This window comes from Miniopterus schreibersii, assembly GCF_964146895.1.
Source record: "Miniopterus schreibersii genome assembly, chromosome: 2".
Lineage (NCBI taxonomy): Eukaryota > Metazoa > Chordata > Mammalia > Chiroptera > Miniopteridae > Miniopterus > Miniopterus schreibersii.
Genome location: NC_138102.1, coordinates 161,963,696 through 161,986,934, shown reverse-complemented (window position 1 = coordinate 161,986,934; position 23,239 = coordinate 161,963,696). Strand labels below are relative to the sequence as shown.

At 36.5% G+C, this 23,239-nt stretch overlaps 1 protein-coding gene across 9 annotated transcripts in view; it reads right to left on the bottom strand.

The window, feature by feature from the left end:
- Window positions 1–11,321: 11,321 nt before the first annotated feature.
- LMO3 (LIM domain only 3) overlaps window positions 11,322–23,239 on the bottom strand; it is a 55,437-nt gene continuing 43,519 nt past the window's right edge. For all 9 annotated transcript variants that reach the window (XM_081128430.1, XM_081128426.1, XM_081128422.1 and 6 more), the window contains 2 exons: window positions 22,988–23,113; window positions 11,322–12,896 (listed from right to left, as the gene is read on the bottom strand). In XM_081128430.1, coding sequence (XP_080984556.1) covers window positions 12,791–12,896; window positions 22,988–23,113 — 232 coding nt within the window. In that variant the 3' untranslated portion in view covers window positions 11,322–12,790. The remainder of the gene's footprint in view (window positions 12,897–22,987; window positions 23,114–23,239) is intronic.

The window sequence follows — 23,239 nt, the reverse complement described above, 5'->3', positions numbered from 1 at the left end:
AAGATTAGGTTAGAAGGTAGCTATGAAATGCAGACATTTATTTGGGGGACACACAGTTGAATCAGATTTTCAATTCACAACCAAATAAACAAAATTAAGAGATTTCACCCATTTGTGTACACATATTTAAATATATAGATATATTTTAATAGGGAAAACAAAATGAAAGGGGTGACTGTTTATTTCTCCAATTAAGATAATTAAAAAAACTATTATGTACCATCACCATATTTTCAGAAAGAAAAGCCTATTTGTATATCCCCAAAAAAGTAGGAAACGTAAATATCAGATTAAAGAAGTATTTTGAGTAAATATGATTATGTAAAATATATGTAAATGTTGTCTTTGTTTTTCCTTTTTATCTGCAGACAGGAGAAAAAGTTCATAGATCAGAAATGATATTCAGACAGGATTTTGGGATAGGCAGAAAGACTTTCAAAACTTCCTTTATATCCAAAGCAGGGATCTGACATTATCTCCTCTAGGTGAAATAACCTTGAATGGACTGACATTTGCACAATGGCTTTCTTTTTGATCTGTCTGTAGTTCTAATTACTTGAAAATACCTTTGCTATTTCCCTGCATCCTTCTGCCTATATTATTTTATGACAGTCTAATAAGAACTCAGCCTTCCCCACTGACCAAGTATAAAATTATATAAATTGTAATATCCTAATGGAAATGCTAACTTTATGTCAAAAAGTCAGGATAGAGTTTGGGAGTTGTGTAAGATCAGAGAGAAAATAAGACACTCACACTGGAAACGTTACCTTCTTGCATCTCTTGTTAGAGGATTATGGGTTCTAGTGTGATGGGAAGGGGCTGAGTTGGGAGGACAAGAGGTAAAACCATAATGTTGGTTCTCATAATAAACTCAGTGCAGAATTCAGAATTTTCTAAATCAGGCTAAGGCTGAAATCACATGATGTACCAATAAAATTTCTCAAGTTTCTGCAAGCAAGTATACCAGTTAGGGGTTGCTTTTGACCTCATGTAATAGAAACCTAACTGCAGTGCCAAGAGCTACTCAGACCACCATGGCAAGAGGTCCAGAGGTAAGCTGGACAAGTCTGTTCACATCTGCTCTGCTACCACGGCTCCCCAGGTTCACCAGTGCCCAGGCTCCTTGAGGTTTGCTTTTGCATCCTCCTGATCATCTATGATAGTTGGTCCAGCACAAGCTCCCAGTTGCATTCCAGGCAGGAAGAAGGAAACAATGAAAAAGGAGTGGTGCCTATATCAGGAAAGTCAAAAGTTGCCTAGAAGTCTTCCATTGACTCATTTTGTTATACCCCACCCTCCAGAACGGTGTCCAATGGCCACCCCTGCATGCAAAAGAAACTGTGAAATGAAAAATTTTGCTTTGGCACATCCCTGCCCCATATGCTGCTAGTGAGAATGAAGGGAAAGGAGATATTGAGTGGAAACTAGCAAGGTCTGCCACACCAAACAATAGTATTGATTATGCTTCATTTTTCCTTAGAAGCTCAAAGAATTTCTGAAGCAGGAATATAACTCTGCCCCTTCCTGTGAAATACAGTGTTCCTTACATCCAGAGAGCCATCAAAGAGAATTCATTTCTTATTCCCTCTTTTTCTAAGTCTGTTTGCCACATTAATTATAATAAACTATAATAATTTAGGATAAAAATCCTCAAATTTTGGAGTCATATTTGACGCCCCCCCACCCCATTGCTCCCTTCATATTTAGTGAACTGTCAGGTTTGGTAAAAATCACCTCTTTTCTGTTTCTTCCCCTTCCCTCTTTTTATTCCCCAGTGCTGTGCTAGTGCTCATCTCTTTCTTTGGTTTTTATAAAGGCCCCTTGACGGAACGCTCAACATCCCCTCTGATCCCTCCCTGGCACACCCTGTACATTTCAGTTTGAGTCAATCTTCTTGAACTTCACCAATTTTATGCTATACATCTTTTCAAAATCTTTGGTGGCTTCCTTTTGCCTATCAGCTAGGCTAGTCACCATAAAACTAACTGCTTGGTGAACTTAAATTAAGGTAAAAACACCACCCTGTAAAAACACCACCGTTTCCTCCATTTTCCAATGGTTCTTCAAGACTGAATGTAATTGTCTATTGGGAAGCCTTTGCAGGTGCCCGGACAGAATAAATCACTTCTTCCTCTGAATGGTTAAGAGTTATTTGTACACACAGGGACTATTCATTATACTCCTCAGGGGTCACTGCAGAGTCTGACTTGCAGTAGGTGCCCAATAAACGTCTATATGACTGACTATGTGGATATAGTGATTAGTGAGTTCCTCTGGCTAAATATCGGAAGTGTAGGTTGCTTCAGCATGAATGCCAGGCACCTATATGGTAACACACACACATGGCCTAGATCCCCAACTTAATTTCCTCTCTGAATTTCAACATTTTGCTTAGGAGGAACCTTCTAGTTTGCCTGTTAACTGCTCATCTGTAATTGTTATCCTTTGCCCACATCTGCCTAATGGGCCATAAATCATGCCTGATGCTCACCCAGGTTGATTAACCACCATCATGGCAAACAGCACTTAAGAGGTTCTGGAGAATTTGGGATCAATAAAAATAATAATAGTAATAAAAGCGTGAACTCCATATATTAGGCATTATGTTAAGTGCTTGACATAGATTGCTTCATTTACTCTTCAATAAAATCCTATGATTAAGTAAGTATTATTACCACCATTTTACAGATGCAAAAACTGATATCAATGGAGCTAAGTAATTTTCTCTAGATCATTGTATCCCTGATGGCAAAGCTGATGCTGCTAAGCACTACGTGTATGGTTTCAAATGGTTTCACTGGGTGGGGGATAAGGTTAACTGGGACAAAGAAAATTGTGTTTTGAAATAAGTAATAACCATGTTTACCTAAAAAGCAATCAAGGTCTGCATAAACCTGATGATAACAGTGTAGCAGAAATATGCTCTTGTCAAATATCCTTCATGAAGAGTGAGATACGCTCTTGTAGATGTGGGTGGTTAGGTCATGGTCTCAGCTCTTCAGTTATTCTTCTTTCTTTATTCTCTCCTTTTTAATGCCCCACAATATACCGACACTCTCCTTCTAACCGATTTCTGTTACTGTTGCTCTTGCTCTGAGTTGTTTGGGCTGGGCAATTTTCAGGTTGAGTGTCGTTTTCTGGAACAGCTCACCTTTTGCTCACCTTATTGTGCCACACTCTGCTTTTTCTCTCAAGCCCTTTATTGTGGGCTTTCTGGGTTTCCAAGATAGTGTCTTATAAAATAAACTTTTTGATTGACACTTACAGGAAGAATTATATACACACCCAATACTTGAAACATAACCTACTACTAAATCCACCTGCAATGCGTTTGAGTTTATGAAATCTATGGGTTTACAACTACACGTAAAAGGGCAAACGTTAATGTAAAGTACAAAAAATAGTTATAATACATAAAAGCTAAAGAAGGTGCTATTATCCAAAAGACATGAAAAACTAATACCACTCAATAGCAAAAAAAACCCTGAAACAATCTGATTTAAAAATAGGCAGAAGATCTGAATAAATACTTTTTCCAAAGAAGACCAACAGATGGCCAATAGGTACATAAAAAAGATGCTCAGAATCATTCATAATCAGGGATTTTGCAAATCAAAACCACAATGAGATGTCGCTTCACACCTGTCAAAATGGCTGTTATCAAGAAGACAACAAATACATGTTGACAAAGATGTGGAGAAAAGGAAACCCTTGTGCCATGTTGATAGGAATGCAAATTGGTGCAGCCACTATGGAAAGCAGTGCGGAGGTTCCTAAAAAATTAAAATAGAACTACCAAATGATTCAGCCATTCCACTTCTGGGTATATATTGGAAGAAAATAAAAACACTAACTTGAAAAGATATATGTACCCTTTGTTCATTGCAGCATTATTTGTAATAGCTAAGATATGAAAACAACCTAAGTACTCATAGATGGATGGATGAATGAATAAAGAAATTGTAATGTTTATATACACAGTGGAATATTACCTTGCCATGGAAAATGAATGAGGTCTTGCCATTTGCAACAGCATGGAAAGACTTTAGGGCATTACGCTAAGTGAAATAAGTCAGACAGAGAAAGGTGAATACCTTATAATCTCTCTTACAGGTAGAATTAAAAAACAAACAAATAGCTCATAGATACAGAAAACAGAATGGTGGTTGCCTGGGGCAGTGGGTAGAGTGGGAGAAATGGATGAAGGGGGTTAAAAGGTGAAAACAAAGACAAACAAAAAAACCAAAAAATAAAACCAAATATAATGATATATGTACTCTGTTTCTTCTACTGAATGTATACTTATTTATACACTGTCAATTTGTATTTGTCTCTATTTTCTAAATAGAGAAGAGTAAATGTGGATAATTGCAAGTCAAATTACACCAAGAACAAAAGTGCTAATCAACATAGGTGGCAATGCATGATAATCAGTTCAAAAGAGAGTCCAATAATTTGTGCAAGAATGAGCATTAGTCAAACATCCTAATAGGAAATTTAACTATAGATTCAATTCCTTATTTCTTGGCAGATAAAAATCTCTAAATGATTCTATAGCTGTTAATAAGACATTTAAATGGCATATATAGCTTACAATAATGCTAACGCATCAATTTGGGAAAAAGCATTGGGAAATTATAACCTATGAGAAAGACTTGTACTAAAAAAGTTTCCATTGATGTAACAAGAAAGCATGGTTATTAAATTATTGGCCAAATTCATGTGTGCTGACTCAAATTTGAATCATTTTGGACAGAGTAGCTTATTGTCATGCCCCACCTGAGGTTCATATGATCAACAACACAGATCCTAGAATCTCTGCTAGTTGAGACAATATTTTCTTTTTTAAAAAAATAATAGTTTATTAATTTTTAGAGAGAGGAAGGGAGAAGAGAGAGACATCCGACATGAGAGTGTAACATAGATTGGCTGCCTCCTGCATGCCCCCTACTGGGGATTGAGCCTGAAACCTGGACTCAGAATTGAATCAACAGCCTCTCGGTGCATGGGACGACTCCCAACCAACTGAGCCACACCAGTCAGGGCTATTTTCTGTTTTTACAAAGGAGTTACTTACTATTAATATAAACTTTGAAAAATATGAAGTAAAATATTAATTTAAATTAATAATTTTTGTTATAGATTTTTTTCCTAAATAAATTCAGACACTGTGAAAATTTCTGTCTGCTTTTAAAGCACCTGAAGCCTATTAGATGGGATATTATTGAAATGTTTAGAAAAATTTGACTGAGATTCTAATCAATGTATAAATGGTTGGATCTGATTTATTAAATTTAAAAGTTTTGGTTTATTAGCTGTTTAAATGGTGTACAAATGTTTAGAGAGATGTCATTTGTTAGAGTCGTATCTTTAATAAATTGGGCATTAAACAAAGAATAAATAGCAGTGTACATTGTACTTCAGGCACCAAAGTCCCGCAGGCAAAGAAAAAAAATTAAATGCCTAGTATTGTGCTACACACATGGTAGGTGCTCAATGATTTTTTTTCCCCCCCTATAAAGTTACCTGGCTCTTCCCAAGTAACTTTTTATTCCATATTTTCTCCAATATTTTATTTTTCTCCCATCTTTTCCTTATGTACCAATAACTCTCTCAGATGTGGTGTCTGTGTCTTCTCCTAGCCCTAGCTACTGCTCACACGAAGTTGAGGATATTCTAAGAAGAGTACAGGGATAATAGGCCAAAGTTATCTTTCAGATAACCTAGCAACTCCACCAAAGTTGGGCTGTGATAGTGAGTCATGCTGTGGTTATCCTAAGTGATTATACGACTAAAATTGGGGGTAGGGCTTGCTCTGTGCCTTCTAAGCGGAGGACCGATACATTCTTTATGCAACCCAATTTGACCACATTCTTCAGTGATCATCACAGTTCTAAGCTCAGTTTCCCAGAAGACCCTTGTGTGGTGGAAGTTCCCATTCCCACTTAACCTGGGATGATTTATAAAGCCCCCAGTGTTTGGCACACAAGGGGGCTGGTGATGGCAGCCAGCAGTCGAAGCAGGGGAAAGAAGGATGTCTTGGACATTTTTCTGAGATAATATGAGAAGGTAGTAGATGGAATTTTGCTCTCCTCTACGTTAAGGATAACGGCTTTGCCCACTATTGCTGTAGCCTGGCTTACCATGGTCATTCTGAGACTCAAGAGTTCCTTAGCTATCTGGCAGCTGACCTGGACCCAGCATCTTAATATAGCTCGTGTATTTTAGACCAACGAACACAAAGCTTGACACAGATTGCTATTCTGCCCTTAAGTTTGTTTTCATGTCATCTTATGGAAGTAAGTGATAAAATATCAAAGACAGGTAACATGCTAATTTATCTGGACTTCTGAGGCTAGTCTACCTCACTTCACACCACAGCACGGTCTTTTTGAAACAGAAAATCGCTACTTTCTGCTACCAGTTACTCTCATCTGTTGTGACTATGTCATGTTCTTGACACTGCTATTCATACCAGGGGCTCTCTCTTCCTGGCGTCCTGGCTTTGCAGGCTCAAATAAATTCCTTCATGGTGTGGTTGAAAAAAGAGTTTCTAAGTAGATTGTATCTAGGAAATTATGATCACTCACATTCATAATTTTCATCATTAAAGATAACATTAATTCTAAAATATTTGGGGTTTTTGCTCAAGCACAGGTCACTTCTAGTTCTTGGGTAGAAAATAATGACAGCACTTTGTTTCTTGACTGATTAAAAATAATAATAATTATTATTATTATGAGAATCCTCTAACAGTGGCTACACCCTGGAGCCAGAAAGCATATGTTTAAATCTCAGGTCTACCATTTACTAGCTGTCTGACCTAGGGCAAGTTAAATAAACTCTCTGTGCTTTTATTTAAAATCTATAAAATAGGGTAATAATGCCTATGTTACAAGAGTGTTGTTGAAATTCATGGGCATGGAAAACTGCCTGATATATGGTAAGTGTTCAGTAAATGTTGGCTATTATTAAAAGCTATTGAAGATGGGTCATATGATAATGCTACATATTACAAATGGACTGTTTTATTTTAGGTGATTTAAAGTTTTCTATGGGGTTCAGAAAGATTTGGATCCTCTATTATCTGAATGTCTCTTGCTCCTGTTTTTCTTTGTACTGTGTCCATTAAAATTTGGTATCATTAACAGCAACCACCTTGCTAATAAAGCCAAAATATTCTGTAATCAGCTCTTGCTGTCCAAGTTTGATGAGTATTCAGCCCTTTAGCTCAGCATACCAATTGTGTAAACAGTGCAATGAATTCTAACTCACTTTTGATTGCCACCATCTGAACCAAACACGAAACCTAGTTGATCCAAAATGATTTGGGCTTTACAATGTTGTGTACTACGTGCTCTGCACACTCAAAACAGGAGTATCTTTGAATTTAACATATTTTCCTTTTCAGAAGACAAAAATTCTTTTAATTAAAAACATTTTTAAAAATTTCAGTATGTGTAATTGTTAACACCTGCTATGTGTTACCAACAGATGTTTCTGGCTTACCTAAGGGAACTGATATAATTATTCTATAAGTTTATTGGCATGGCATTTACCAAGATAGCTGGGAAACTTTAGCTGCTGACTTTGTATGCAATATTTGGTATTTCTTTTAATCTTTTCCCCAGTTGCTGTCAATTCCCACACACCCTCCCCAGCCAGGCCCACTGAAAGCAAAAATGTCCTTCTTGGATACCAAAATGGTCACAAAAATGGCCATGTCCATTTTAGTTTTTGTGAGAAGTTACTGAAATTAAATTATGTGTATTCTGAAGCTTTGTAAAATGTATTTTTAAGTGTTTTAGCAGCTAATCCTTATAATGTTCAACATGGAAGTCTTACATCTTGATTATAAGTGTAGAAGTGTGGTAGGCAGTTAGACACGAGCAGAGCAAGGGAGATGGGCCTGGTACAAAAGGTCACCAGGGTGGAAAGACTAGTAAGGGGCAAAACTGGGCAAACAAGGGCCTCGACCCCAGGGTCACCTTTTGCCCCCCAGCATATGGCTGGTCATGCGGTTCAAACCCCCAGACCTTTCACATGGCTGGTCATTCAGTTTAGACTCCCTGAATTTTTCTCCCTAAAGAGAACATCTGGGCCTCAGTTGTATTTCAGCCTAGGCCCAGAAAAGGAACAAAACCAGGCAAGTGACACTGTGGCTGCCTCAGGACCAGCTGTATCGACTGATGGCCCCCTGACCTGGTACTGGCCAATCAGTGGAGACCATGACCCCCAAAGAGCACAACTGGAAAGCTGATGAATATTATATTGAGACCCTCCGCTGAGACCTCCCCTAAGATTCCCACCTGCAAAAGAGAGAGATAAATGCCTTCAGCCCAAAGGACCCAACATGGACTCTCCCCCAGGGAAGCACACCTGCACCATTCCTCCCCCACCTTTTTACCTTTACGTGTCCCCATGAGACTTGCAACCAGGGGAGCAATGGGCACCAGCAGCTTGTCCTGGGCTAATCCCCTGGACCTGTCTCCAAAGCCCCCTTTTCTCTGACTTCCCAATGAGCCAACACAGCCCAGTCTAGGCTCTCCTATTGCTTCTTCTAAGTCCTTCCTTGTTTCACTGTCCTGAGTGTGCATTTGCTCTGGCCAATAAATTCTTGCTTGCTTTGTGGCACTTTGTCTCTCGACTGAAATTTTTCCTTCAAGATAAGAACCAAGTTTTCATAGGCTCGCCAGTAATGGAAGTTATACCATCTAGATAATTCCCTTTTAATAGCTTGGCTTCAAATGAAGCTATCATAAAAATGGAGTTTTCGTTATTTTTCTGACCATTTCTAAGGTCTCATAAGCAGTCGGCTTTCTGAATTCTTCGTTTATGATACTAATCACAATTACCTACAGGCATGTGTTAAATATGACACTGGTTTCAGCCAAATAATGGGCCAATTGCGCACAATGAAGAAAGAGAGGCGGCTCCATTTATAACCGCTGTTTCAACAGAGCTCTATTGTAATCAGAGTGATCTGAGGGTGACTCATTAATTAATTGATGTTCTTTCTTAGTATGTGCCGTTGAGTTAATGAGTAATTTGTGTGAGATAATTCTCTGAACACATTGATTACTTGAGATATTTTCTGGGGCCTTTTATAGCAATGACAAGCTGAATAGGTAGATCGTATTTGCCTTTGTGTGTTCATTATTAGTAGGTTTGAGATGAGTACAAACCAGTACAAAGACACCTTAAAGTCATCTGAGGTTCAAAGTGTCCTAAGTCTGCCCAACAGGAGGTTGAGTGCTCAGGGATGAGCCTGTCACATAGCAGGCACTCAATAAATGTTCATTGAAATCATGGCTATATTAAGCTTGGCTTTCTACTAAATTGCATTATAATCACATTGAAGAAATATTTAGAATGGTGTTTTTAGGAAAAAGTAATAATCAAAAGGCTTTTACTAAAACTATATTCTATGCTAATGGCCTATTACAGTAAATATGCAGATTGTTTTTGCAACTTACTGAAGTGAACACTAAGCATGCTTGGACTATATCATTTCTAAGAAATTGTTTAAGTGACTATCAGAGGGTGGTTTGCTTACAGTGATAGTTAAGAGGAAACCACGTGTATATGGTATGTTTGACTACAGATATAATTTCAGCACCGTTTCAGGTGAGGCACACCATCTCGTCTCTGAAAAGGTAGGATTCAGTTGAAATCTTTTGCTTTAATTCATTGTACAGAAGAGAAAATTTGAAATTTAGTCTGACAACACAGTTGCTTTCAGAAAGATCACTTAAAATTTGTATGTATGTGCAAAATTATACCCAGTAATTGCTACCTTCATTTTTGACGGCTTTATTTTCCCCACAAAAGTAAATAGCAGTAAACCACCTCGCTCAAAGATCTTAAATATAATATTTGGAGAAAGCACTTGAGCTACTTTGTGGTTATGATTTACCTTTTAAAAGTAAATGTCCTTATACACTTTTCTTTTCCCTTTTCATGAACTTGATGTATGCTTTCTAGATAGCATCTAGATTTTGCCAATTAAGAGCAATCAAATAGCGTAATACCCCTTTTATTAAAAACATAAATCCAAGTGTAAAAAATGAATGAAAGATGCCAGCAGATATTTATTAAGCAAGATGAAAGTGAAATTACAAACACAGGTCAGCTTTTAAACTCAGCCAGCATTCTGGTGGACTGGAGGTGCCTGGTCCTTCATCAGAGGCGGCCTCTATGTGATGCACGTTAGGAAGGGAGCTTTCCCTGCTTGAGAAATCAAAGCTCCATCGGAGGTGTCCTACTGGAGGCATCAGATAACAAGCTAAGTGACATCAGGGCTACACCACACAAAGAGGAAAGTTGACAACAATTCAGGGACTTTGAATAGTCAAGACAATTAGCTTAGTACTTCAGGTCAAAAATGCTACACTTTACGGGCAATTAGTTATAAAATGGCCTATTTCTGTCTTGTTTCACAGGTTCATAGAGATTAAAGATAATCTATGGAGATTAAGGCCTTAATCTTTAATCTAGGAGAGTAATTAAGTTCGTAGGAAAAGCGTAAGAATTAATTCCCAAAGGATTATGCAAAATAAAAGGCAGTCAAAAACGTTTGGTCTTTGGGTGCCAAGGACAGTTTGTTCCCAGTTTACAGGTATTTTGACATATTGATCTTAACATATGCAAAACCATTTAAATATTTAAAAGATCATTTGAAAAAAGATACTGACAATTAAAACTGTACATCCACATGAATGTCAAGCAACTCTTAAAGGGGACGAGCAGGGCTGCAGGGTCATGAAAACCACTTCTCGCTATTTCCCCCGCATCCATTTGTTCTCTTCTGTTCTGTTTTGCTGTTTTTGGTTTTGGCTATGCAAGTCTTTTCATGAAACAAATGTAAGGCTCTAAGGCTAAAACAATAGTTATATCATGGGCCCCAAATAGCTATTTTTGAAATTCTTTTTTTCAGTGTATCTCGAATTTTGGAGACACGTGACTTGAACACTCTTAACCATGAAGCATTGGTAAAAATACATATCATTCACTTTTCACAGAATTGTTTTCTTAAAAATGAGAGGCAATATCCAGATTCACATGCATGTCCATAATAAAGCTTTGTTTTTAAAACAACTCAAAATCCACACCAGCATTATTTGCAGCTTAATATTTTAGCCCCAAACCAAGAATTCAGGTATCACACTTCATTTTCATCTGCAATACATATATAGGCAGGACAAAATATGTATGCAAATAACACTGGGAAATATTGTTTCCTATACAAGTGATCAAGAAAAAAATAAAGAAAAACCACAGGGAACAGAAGCAAAGAAAGCAAAGTGTGAGCAACCCAGAAGAGGGGATTATAGACTTATTTTAATTTCTTAAAATGTAATTTAAATAATCAGTCTTCACAATTTCTGTTTCTAGAAAGTTTTCTTCTTTATCAGCTCTCATGTAGGTAAGGGAATAATATTTCACCTTTAAAAAATGGAGCAAAGATTTCAGCTCAAGTGTGATGTATACTGAGTGGGCAATTACTTAAAGAAAGCAAGAGTAAGACACATCAAACTTTAAAGTGTTCACTTTTCAACATTAAAATAAGTGGCAGGTAAATACAGAAAAATATATAATTACCAGTTCTCAGCTTTTTATCAATCCCTTTGTTTCTCTTCTTCTAGAAGATTCTATGAGCGCTCTGTTGCTCGATCAAAGGTAACCTCACTACTCAAATATCATCATAGCTTCAATGTGCATTATCATGATTTCAGTAGATTCACACTCAAATCCTTTTAGTGCCAGAAATGTATCAAGCCATAAAGTCATTAAACACTTAGCTGTTATGGAGAGATCTGGGTAAAATTTGTACAAGAAATTTAATTAATCATTTTAAATTATTTCATAATTGTGGTAACACTTTTTTAAAGTAACCCTTTGGAAAAAAATTTACATGATACCCAAAGGCACTAGTTCACATAAGGGGTGAATGGCTGAAAACAAACAAACAAACAAACAAACAACAAAGCCATAATATAGGTAAAGAGCACACACACACACGCACACGCACACACACAAGAATATTAAAAGGATAACTAAGCTTTAAAGTTATTCTAAAAGTGGCACTTTTCACGTTGGTATAAAATGAAAGTGCTTTAAGATGAAATTTTTATGCATTTTTTAAAGCTGATCTTAACCCCCTGAAAATAGGGGATTATAATGAGAACACTGATAGGCTAAATCATAGTGGCAATAATAGTGAATGTTGCTTAAAATGCTTTGTGTTTGTCTTTATTTTTTAGTCTTTTAAATGTCAATAGACTTGCTTTATCTATATGTGTATCATCAGTGAGATTTGCTCTTCAACTTTTTTACTAGAAAGTTACAGCTCATTTAAAATAGCTGGTAGATACAGAAAGCATAAATATACAGTAAGTTTAAACACTGATTGTACTAAATGCAACAATACAAAGAAGCAAACAGAACACAAATGGTAACACAATAAAACTGTATTACATTTGTGCTTCAAATACATTATGTACAATAGTCCAAAATAAACATCTCATGCCAAGTGACACAAAAACAAATAGCAAGCAAAAAATCCAGCAATATGTACATTACTTTTTTCTTTGATAATAAACATTCAACTCTGAACTGGGGCAATTTCACTACATACAGATGCAGTCCCCCTTTTATTTCATATATCCATCCTGCTTTCCTATATCTACGCTATTCAGTAGGTTCCTGTGTCAATTCTTATATACATGTAGAGCAAAAAAGATAAAAGGATTAGTGCTTTGTATTCTTAATGGGCGATGTTGACAGATCAGCGAACCTGGGGTGCATAACCTTCTTTCATTAAACCTTCCTCGTAGTCCGTCTGGCAAAGGATCATGTTATTCTTCAGGAAAAATTTGTCTCCAACACAAAATCTGAAAATATTTAAGAAAATCAAATGTGTTAAGACCATTTCACTCAGGCCTATTGAAGATTTCTTGTCCTAATTATAATTTCACATGGTAATTCCTTGAATCTGAAAGCTTGACTTAGAAAGTTGTCCTTATTTTCAACACTAAAACATTTCACACAGACTTTGAAATCCTACCTTTGTATATAAAAGTCATAGGAATGTCAAGGAAAACACATAGGGAAGCAAAGGTGATTTTTAAAATTTACCACATTGGAAAAAAATAGAACTGACCTATATATATATACTCATTAAAATAAGAATGAATAATATTTCACTGCAGTGATGATGGAAGATTTCATGATTGACCATTTATTAATTTTACAAAAAAAAAAAAAAAAAAAAAGAGGCAAAAAACAAATCAAACAATTAGAAAATAGCCCATTTTAAAGCATTCCATTTAAAGCTTTCTTTTACTCCTTGTTACGAAAATGTGATTAAATTCTAGTAATTTGGAAGTGATCACTCTGAAGTGAAAGCTGTTTTAGCCCCAGACTCTGATGCTGGGCCATAGTCCTTTGTTTGTGTAAAGTTCATCAACTATAAAACAGTAAATGTCATTTCTCAGAGCACTTTCAATTAAACCAAAGGGCATAACCTGAACAAACTTCTTAAAATTGATGTGATAAATAAACTAGTGCCCAGGAGCTAATTATTATTTCATTTGATAAAACAAAATAAGTGCTCTTTTTATATAATTTCCCCATGGTGACACTTTGGATACAATTAAGGTCAGAAATAAACGCTTGTGCTCTTTCCGGTACATTTAACAATAAAGTAACTCTGGGGAGATCTGTATATATTTTTAATTGTAACAATTTAACCTTCAAACAGCAGTGTCTGGTAGAGTTGACTCAGTAAAACTACTTGTAATTATAGACGTTGACCTCACCGACCTCTGATAGTGGTCTCTCTTTACCAGATAGTCAATTTCCAATGATGTTCAAGCAGAAATCTTAGTGGGTAGATTAAACTGTGCAGCGAAAGCCACCCTGTAATGTTTTGCGAAGTTGAAAGTTTAAATGAGGAGCAGTTGGACTGATTTACATTTGCAAAGATTGGAATGCTGGACAAACAGTGAACCTATTTATTTTCCAACTGGGTAGCTTTGGAAATTTATCCTTATACTAGCTTAAGTAGATAGAGGGGAAAATGGTGTAATAAAAAAAGTAGATTGAAAAGAATTAGCTTTCCTCTTAAAGAAGATTGGTCTGTTTATTTGTGGAATTTACTTTTTTTCCCCAGGATTACTGCCTGCTGATGATGTTGATTGAAAGTACAGACCATGTGCTGATCTTGAAATCCTGGAGTTGTTTGTGGTCAAGGCTATTGGATACAATGAACATTCAAGTTTGGATTTTAAGTACATCTTCTTTTTATTGGTTGCCAACTGTAAACTTTAAATAGTGTGCTTAAAAAGTGGTGTTGGAATAAACCAGTTTTTGCGGGTTTTCCTGATTACTAAAACATGCTGAAGAAAAGGAGAGGCCTAACAGCCAATTTAAACACTATTGTGAGATTATATAAAATAGCATGAAGAATATATGTGATTACTGTTCAAATTTTCACTTTATATTACTATTGAAATTAATTTGAACGAAGAAGCTTATAATAAAATATATTAAAAATAAATAAATTCAATAAAACATTCATGTTCCAGCTGATATTACTGTATCTTTTTTTTCTAAAAACCAACTAAAGTTGGAAATACTCTTTCAACTCCATTTTGTCCCAAATTTTTTTCCTTACAACTATATTTATTAACATATAAAGTAAGAATAATCCCAGAATAGAGAATATATTACTTAATTCCATAAGGAGGACAAGTTGAAGGATTTTTTTGGTTTTTTAGGGTACTTTTATAGTTTTTAATTTATTTATTTTATTATTATTTTAAATTTACCTTTATTGTTGAAAGTATTACAGATGTTCCCCTCTTCCCCCCTATTAATCCCTTCCACCCCAAATCCACTCCACCCCCAGGCCTTCCCTATACCAATGTCTGTGTCTATAGGTTATGCATATAAACATATAAATTCCTTGATTAATCTCTCCCCACCCATTCCCCCATCCCTGCTGAGATCCCTCAGTCTGTCTCATGTCTCTGGATCTATTTTGTTCATCAGTTTATTTTATTTATTATACTCCACATATGAGCGAGATCATGTGGTACTTGTCTTTCTCTGACTGAACAGAACAGAGAACCCAGAAATCGACTCAAGCAATTATGCTTTAATTTTCCAACATAATTTTTAACAATCCCCCCAATTCTATTCACTACCAAATAAAAACATAATTCTTTTGTCATGTCATGTCACCTCATCCTTACCTTCAGGGGCCTTGAAATTTAGATAATTTTTATTTGTAGATTCATAAACTCAGGGTAATTACTGTGAGAAAGAGCAGTGAACCAAGAGCCTGGGGGTCTGGTCCTGCCGCTCTTACCTACCTAATGCATTTCATACTTTTTCTGAGTTAGTTCACTGTGGGTAAGATAAAACAGCCTCATCACTGGATTGTAGGGATGTTATAATAAGAAATATATGGAAGGTAGAGAAGCATATTGCAGTCAACAGGGTTCCAATCTCAACTTTCCACTTACGATATTAAGATGAAACTTCAGTTTTTCTCATCTGTAATATCAGTCACTTTTGCAAGTTTGTGGTAAAGAGTAGAAATGAAATAGGTGAAGCCTTACCTCAATGACTGAAATGTCAGTAATTAAAATAGTCACCTTTTATAAAGTACTTATCATGTGCTAATGCTAAGCATGTATATATGTGATCACACAATTCCTTTCATCCAACCTAGATCATAGATTTTATCATTGCCTTTTTTTAGGTGAAAAACCTGAGGCTTCCTCCCAGAATTTAAATAGCTGCCCAAGGTTTCATAGCTAGGGTGTACGTGGTACAGGAAGGAAAGGAACCAGGTTTCTTTGGATTCAAGGTCCATGCTTTTCCCTGGAGACAGTAAAGCATGAGGCTACAAAGTTATATAGATTTTTTTATGTTACAATTATTCCTTTTCATAATTTAAAAAGGCCTGCCTACCATTCAATGAGATGTTGATAATATAAATGGAATTCATCTGAAATAGTCCTACCTGAATATTTTGTTACTAATATATTGTCAACTGGAAAAAAGTACATTTATGTGCATTTCAATTTATACTTAAAGGTCAAGATGAAACAGAGCATGGGTGAGGAATGTCACAATTACACATATAACTCAAACAAAATAGCCTGGAAAGCTATGGTTAAGAGCAAATTATGGTTGGGATGCAAAATGTTTCATATATAAATATGAAATGTTTAAAATGTTTCATATATAAATATGAAGAAATTAAAGAAACAGCAATGCAAATATTAGACACTTAATAAAATGATCTGTAACTGTGATTTTGTATGGCAGGCTAATTTCCAATGCTATATAACCAACTCCTTATGTGTTTTAGCACTTGACTAAAAAATATTTTAAAAGCAGTGTTGGCCAGAGAAACACTGTTAGTATATTAATAGCTAGGGCTAAAGTTCCTGAAAGTAAACCGATCATCTTTTTCACAATCTAATCATCATTATTTGTAATATAGTCAGTTCAATTAATTTTTCCTTCATTAAAAAAATATGTTAAGGAATGAAAAGATGCCTAAATAGATTTTTAAACCATTTAATAGTGATGTTTTGGAATTAATAACAGATTTAATTTCCAGATATTTTGAAGTGATTCTAGTTGAATTCATGTGGCCTTCTACAGTTGAAAAGTACAGAAAATAAGCACAATTAATAAATCATCCCTATAAAATATGGAGCTTAGAGTAGTTTTGAGCAGGTTATCAAAAGCCTCTGCTAAGAAGCCTCCATATATAACATTCTTTCTAAGAAATGAAAATGTTAACTTAGTTCCCTGAGGTTAGTGACTGCCAATTATAATTAATTTCCATTTCCACAACACTCTAAAAAGATGGCGATCCAACCCATATATTCAATGTCTCTACTTTCCTATTTAGCGTCCTCAGTTGCTAAAAGGTAGAGATTTCGATACTGTACTTTGTTTTCAGTGAGAGGTGCAGGATATATATTCATTGTCCCATCACTACAGATTTGTGCACAAATTTACTGTCTTTTCCCAGTGACAGCCCAGTTGTCATTACAGAGTTCATTTGTAGCAATCTTTCTGCGCCAAGTAACACCACACACCCCCCCAATCCTGATAGAAATTGTTCAAAGTCTACTTCACTGTAACACAATTGTATCTAATCACATTTATATCCTCATAGCCCGAAAATAAAATACTCCTCTTAATAAAATAAAACAGCCCTCATACTGGCTCTGCGTCCAGAGACTAAAACCAGACTGCCAGCATTCAGGTTTTGAGTCTCCCATTTTCTAACTGTGTAATCTTGGATTAGTTAGTTCAATTTTTTGTATTTCAGTTTCCTCTTCTGTAAAATGAGGCCAGTGATACCTACTTATGAGTATTAAACGAGTTAGTACATGGAACGCAAACTCATAGAGAGGAGAGAGCAGGCTGACAGCTGGGAGGGGGTGGCCGGGGGCTGGGGTGGAGGGATTGAGCAAAGAGGGAAAACAAAAAACTCATGAACATGGACAACAGTGTGGTGACTGCCACGGTGATGGGAAGCGCAGGGGAGTTGGAAGAGGCTCTAGAGGAGATAAACGGTGATGGGAGGAGATCTGACTTGGGGTGGTGAACACACAATGCAGTGTACAGATGATGTGCTGTGGAACTGTGCGCCTGAAACCTGTGTAATTTTGTTAACCAGCGTCACCCCAATAAAGTCAAAAGAGGGAAAAAAGATATAATAAAGTGTCTAGTATAATGCTTGATGCACCGAACCGGCACCATACAAAAATTATCTATTATTAATAGCAAAGGCAATAATAAGATGTCTGAATAATGCCATAGGATGATAAAAACCCAGGCTCAGCCTGTGCAATCACATGGATGTGCATTAAATCTTAGTTGTACTAATTTTAAGCTATTTACGCAGAATATATTCACACCTCTGGTAAGTTACTTAACACCTCTGAAAATAAGTTTCCATATCTATAAAGTAGAAAAAGAGTGTGCTTTCATTATTATTTGCCAATGATAATCTTTTCACCTTTGCTTGAAATGCTACCTAGCCAGGGATATTTCTTCCTTTATACCATCTAACTTAAATTCTAAAAATTCTTTAGTTTCCATTCCCTCCATCAATGTTCCCTGACCACATTAACTCATTCTGATCCTTCCCAAAGCACTTATTTATTAGTGTATCATTCATTTACTTTGGCACTTCAAATTTTCTCATAGTGTGTAATAGATGCCCCAATCCGGACAGTAGTGCGGAGGTAAATGACCATGAGTTTTATTTCTTTTGAACGTTCTGAAACACCACCATAAATTGTACTACCGCTTGAGATGGGTGGTCAATAAATATTGGTTAAGATAGATTTATTCCAGGATCAAACAGCTTTAAATAACAAAGGGATTTTAGATGCAGTAATTAAAATTTGTATTCATTTTGACTTTTAAGCCTTTGCAGTTTCAGCTCCTGCTCCTCACTCACTCCATCCCTCACCACTGTCTACTCCTCCCCAGCCCCGGCCTCCTCTCCGAGCGCACCGAGCTCCTCTCGGCTCCCTGAGCTCCCGTGCAGGTGCTCTCACAGCCCTGCGCCTCGCATGCGGCTCCACAGTCTGGGCTCCCTTTCCTCACCGCTTCCTGGCTCCCTCATCTCCCCACCCGCCACCAGACACCCTCCCTGACCCCCTAGCCTCAGGGAGGTCCTGGATGACACCCAGCACAGCCAGCGACGCTTCCCTAGGGCCCCCACCAAGGACCTCTCTTCCACCGGCATCAGTTACTCTCCCCTGGGAGTCCCCGACGTGCCTCTCTCCCCTGGCTCAGAACCCCTTTGAGAGAGAAACTAGATTTGACTCCCCTCTGTTCCTACAGGGCCAAGCACCAAGTTTTTATTCTTTAAGAAAAGAACATGAAATGTTATATGATTCTACATATTTGAGCCAATTTCATTACAAACAAGCCTATCTTTTCCATTGCTTATAAAACTATCGTTTAGTTTTACAGAATTTTCTAAGGGGGATCATTTATTCACCTTTAAGAAATTAGCTATGACATAGAATTTTCCAGTTGTAACTGAGATTCAAATTATTATCCAAGACACCCAAAATAACCGTCCTCTGATTTCCTTTCAAAATATGGAAGCTTTTAGATTTTTAATTCGAGACTCAACATTTTTAGCCTCTAAAAAGGGCAGAGAAGGTATGCACAAGGGACAACCAGGTTACTATTGCTAATATTTTTTAAACATTCAGAAATACAGGGTGTCCCAGATAAATGTATACACACTTCAACAGCTGATTTTATTATATTTTGAAAACAAAATGCATTTTAATAAACACTGCCTTTATAATTATTCAAAGTGTGTATACATTTTTTGGGACACCCTATGTTATCCTATTAATATTATTTTGATTTAAAATTAACATGAAATGGATGCTAAATACAGCTCATAAGCATGTATAACACTACAATTTCAGATGTCAATAAAGCCTGCTTGAGGGAACCTGCCTATAAATTCCCTATATGCCTTGGGATTCACTGAAAAGGTGCAATATTGTGACCATGATCTGGCTACTGAAAGTATCGGCTCACGTGGCATATGGCTTTATTGAAGAGGATTTCCTAAGGAAATGTCAAAGTAAAAGCTGAATCTCCTATATGGAAAACCTTCTGTATCGAGAGTAACAGAATCTGTCTGCTCTGCTTGGCTGATGAAGATTAGCTGACTTCCTGCGTTAGGGAAGTTTGTCTTGTTGGGGCTGAAGTGGCAAGAGAATAACTAAGTGCTAATTGTGCACAGCCAGAACCAGAGATATGCAGCCCCATTATGGCATGTAATAAATGAAGCGAACACAGAAATATATTAGGGACTTTAATGATGATACTACAATAGTCTTTTGTGGCAATAAGAATGTGAACAGTTTTAGAGTTAAAATTTAGGAGTGTTTGTCTTACTTGACTGAGTTCTGTTGAGGAGACAGGCTGAATTGTGAGTGCGACTTTTTATTTCAGTGGTGAAATAAAATAAAATAAAATACGATTTGTAAATAGCATGAACGACCTACAATTGTTTTGCATCATAACAGAATTTAGCCTGGGTTTAGCGTTCAAATGATGTTTTAATTTTCTGTGTAGAACATGAATAAAACAGGTAAGCCCACCCTAATAGGAAAATGGACAAAGGTCATGAACAGACAGTTCCCTAAAAGATGAAATAGCAAAGGGCCACTAGTAAGCAAATGAATGCTAATTAAAATGATAATGAGATACCATCTTTCACCCCTTAAGGTGACAAGGATTTCTTTTGAAATAATTCCCAATGTTGGAGTGAATGTGATTGAGTGCATAGTTTTTAAGTTTCTGGTGTGAGAATAATTAGTGTAACATTTCTGGAGAGCATTTTGCAATATATAACATTAGCCTTTAAACTGTTACATACTTTGCCTAATTAATTTTTTGCTCCTGTGAATTCATCCTGACCCAGATTACAGTATTTGTTTACTCATAAAGTTCATACTGTATTATAATACTTGTAATATAAAAATTTGAAGAAACAATCTACACATCTGATGATTTATTATATGAAGCTCTATCCATAAAACTGAACACAAGAAAGCTTAAAATATCTTAAAAGAATTTTTAAAGGCAGGTAAAAAGGCACACTATATTAAATGAAAAAGGCAAATATTAAACATTAGGATTCTTCCCTGTTATTTTCCTTTAATCTGCTCAAATGTGCCTATAATATAAAGTATATGCTCTATATCACTTGTCATATATGTATGAAGAATTGTACAGTTGGCTACACACCAAAATATTAAAATGTTTTCTCTGAGAACAGTGAGAGAATAGTGAGGTATGAGACAATGTTATTCTCTTTTTTTTTTTTTTTTAATATATCTTTATTGATTTCAGAGAGAGGAAAGGAGAGGGAGAGAGAGAGATAGAAACATCAATGATGAGAGAGTCATTGATCGGCTGCCTCCTGCACGCCCCCGACTGGGGATGGAGCCCGCAACCCGGGCATGTGCCCTGACCGGGAATCGAACCCCGATCGCCTGGATCCTAGGTCGACGCTCAACTGCTGAGCCACGCCCGGCCAGGTGAGACAATGTTATTCTTTATCCCTTTGTACTTTTAAAATTTTCTACTATGAATATGTAACCTTTATCAGTAGAAAAGCAGTAAATGTTATTATCGCATGAAGGTAAGTGTATTATTAGTGGGTGCTATTAGTGGATCAGTGTGACAAGTAAACAGAAGTGTTTTAAATTTACTACTAATACTCTTTCAAAATGTATCTCTGCACAAACACATGTATATAAATGTGTCTGTATTTTTTAACTGTCTGTACGGATGTGTGATATTTGTGTTTGTTTATTCATATCCTTACATACAATAAACAACATGTGCATTTGCCCATTTAATTTTAGTTAAACGTCACCACAGACTGAGTTAAACTACGTTGATTCCTGGCATTTGTTACGAAGACTCAAGATGTTGTGCGACGACTTCTTGAATTACTTCCTGGATAAATTATATGCAGCGAAGTATACCGAATCCCATTCTGAATATCTTTTTAGCAGGAGGCATCATCGAGATATATATCTTGTGTAAAGCCAAGTTAGGGAAATATTATTTGGTAAAAGTTATAAATATCAAGGTAAAAGAACTAGTTTTGAGAACCTGTTGTTCTAATTTCTAATTCTAATTTCTAAGGACCTATTCCTGATAATTATATAAATTATTTCATTTAATTTTCAAAATCCATAAGACAGCCATTAGTGTCTTTATTTTAAGGGTGTGAAAAACAAAATCAGAGAGATTAAGTAACATCCTCAAGATCACGAGCTGATTTGAGGGGGGGCTGGAATTTGAATCCAGTTCTTACTGTAAATCTCGTATCCTTTCCATTACTCTCTAGGGCCTCATAAGAAGACGCTGCACTGAACAGTAAAACAGAGCAGATGACAAAAACTGAGAACTGGACGCAACTAATATTTTCTGATTATATACTATGTCCAGGTGTTTTCACACTCGCATGGGATTTATTTTCATGAAAACCCATCAAGTGTACTAATTTGTGAGATACATTTTTAATGATATCTACATTTTAACATTCTAATATCCTCTGCATTTGTCACATAAAACAGGTACCAGTAGTACATAGTTCCCACTGGAAATAAAAGTTTAACTTTCAATAAAGAAAAATGGGATGAAGTCATAAGACTTTGAGCTGAAAGAATCCTCTGCGACTGACTAATCCAGCTCCCTTATGTTCCTAATGAGAAAACTGAGGCCCGGAGACCTAATATTGTTGGTTTAGGGTCATGCATACTGTTAGGGGCAAAGTCCAGACCAGAATTTAGGTCTTTAGATTCACTGTGCAACACTCTCTTCTTCAATGCCGCCTCTCCAATGCTGATAAGTGTTTAATTATTAGCTGTCTCTGGCCCGGTGCCCAAAGAGACTGGAAGCAACTTAAAAAAGCACATATATAACAAGGTTAAGATCCAAGACGAGAAATCAAGAGATAGGGCAACTATAAATATGAACAATAAAATGAACACACGCTGCCCACCGCAGATTCCTGTCTACCCGCCTCTGTGCCAAAGCGTGTGCTCACGGAAGCAGTAAGAAAAAGCAACGTTACTTTAAACCTACTTTTTAAAAGACAGAAAAACAACAAAGAAAAGATGAGTAAGAAGAAGACTAAGGGTTTATAGAGCGTTTTCATTTCCTATCACGTCCCGTTACAAGATGCATTTCCTTTAGGCAGCAATAGTTTTAAGACCTTTCTCCGCAGTGGCTTGTTTCTGGCACTGAAGGAATGTGTACAGAAAATAAAAAATGCTGAGATTAATTGCTTTAAGGAAAGTGTATTAATATAATTCCCGCCTGTTAAATAAATAGCCAGGAAAGAGAGTTTTACAGCTTTTTAGAAGCCAAAATGAATTCTGAGTACCTCTGGTTACAAAGCTGACATGCGAAGCAGTCCAGGTGGTAAACGTTGTCCTTGGCGCGCATCACCATCTCAAAGGCAGGGATGAGCTTGCTGCAGGCAGCGCAGTTTCCCGTCACACCGAAGAGCCTAGAACAGGACACAGGTTTTTCAAACTCTTACAGCAAAATCTAAAGAAGACGCCAATACGCTCCGTAAAGCTATGGATACACAAAGCCTTAGGAGGTACTCAAGCGAGTTTTAGCCTAGGCGTAT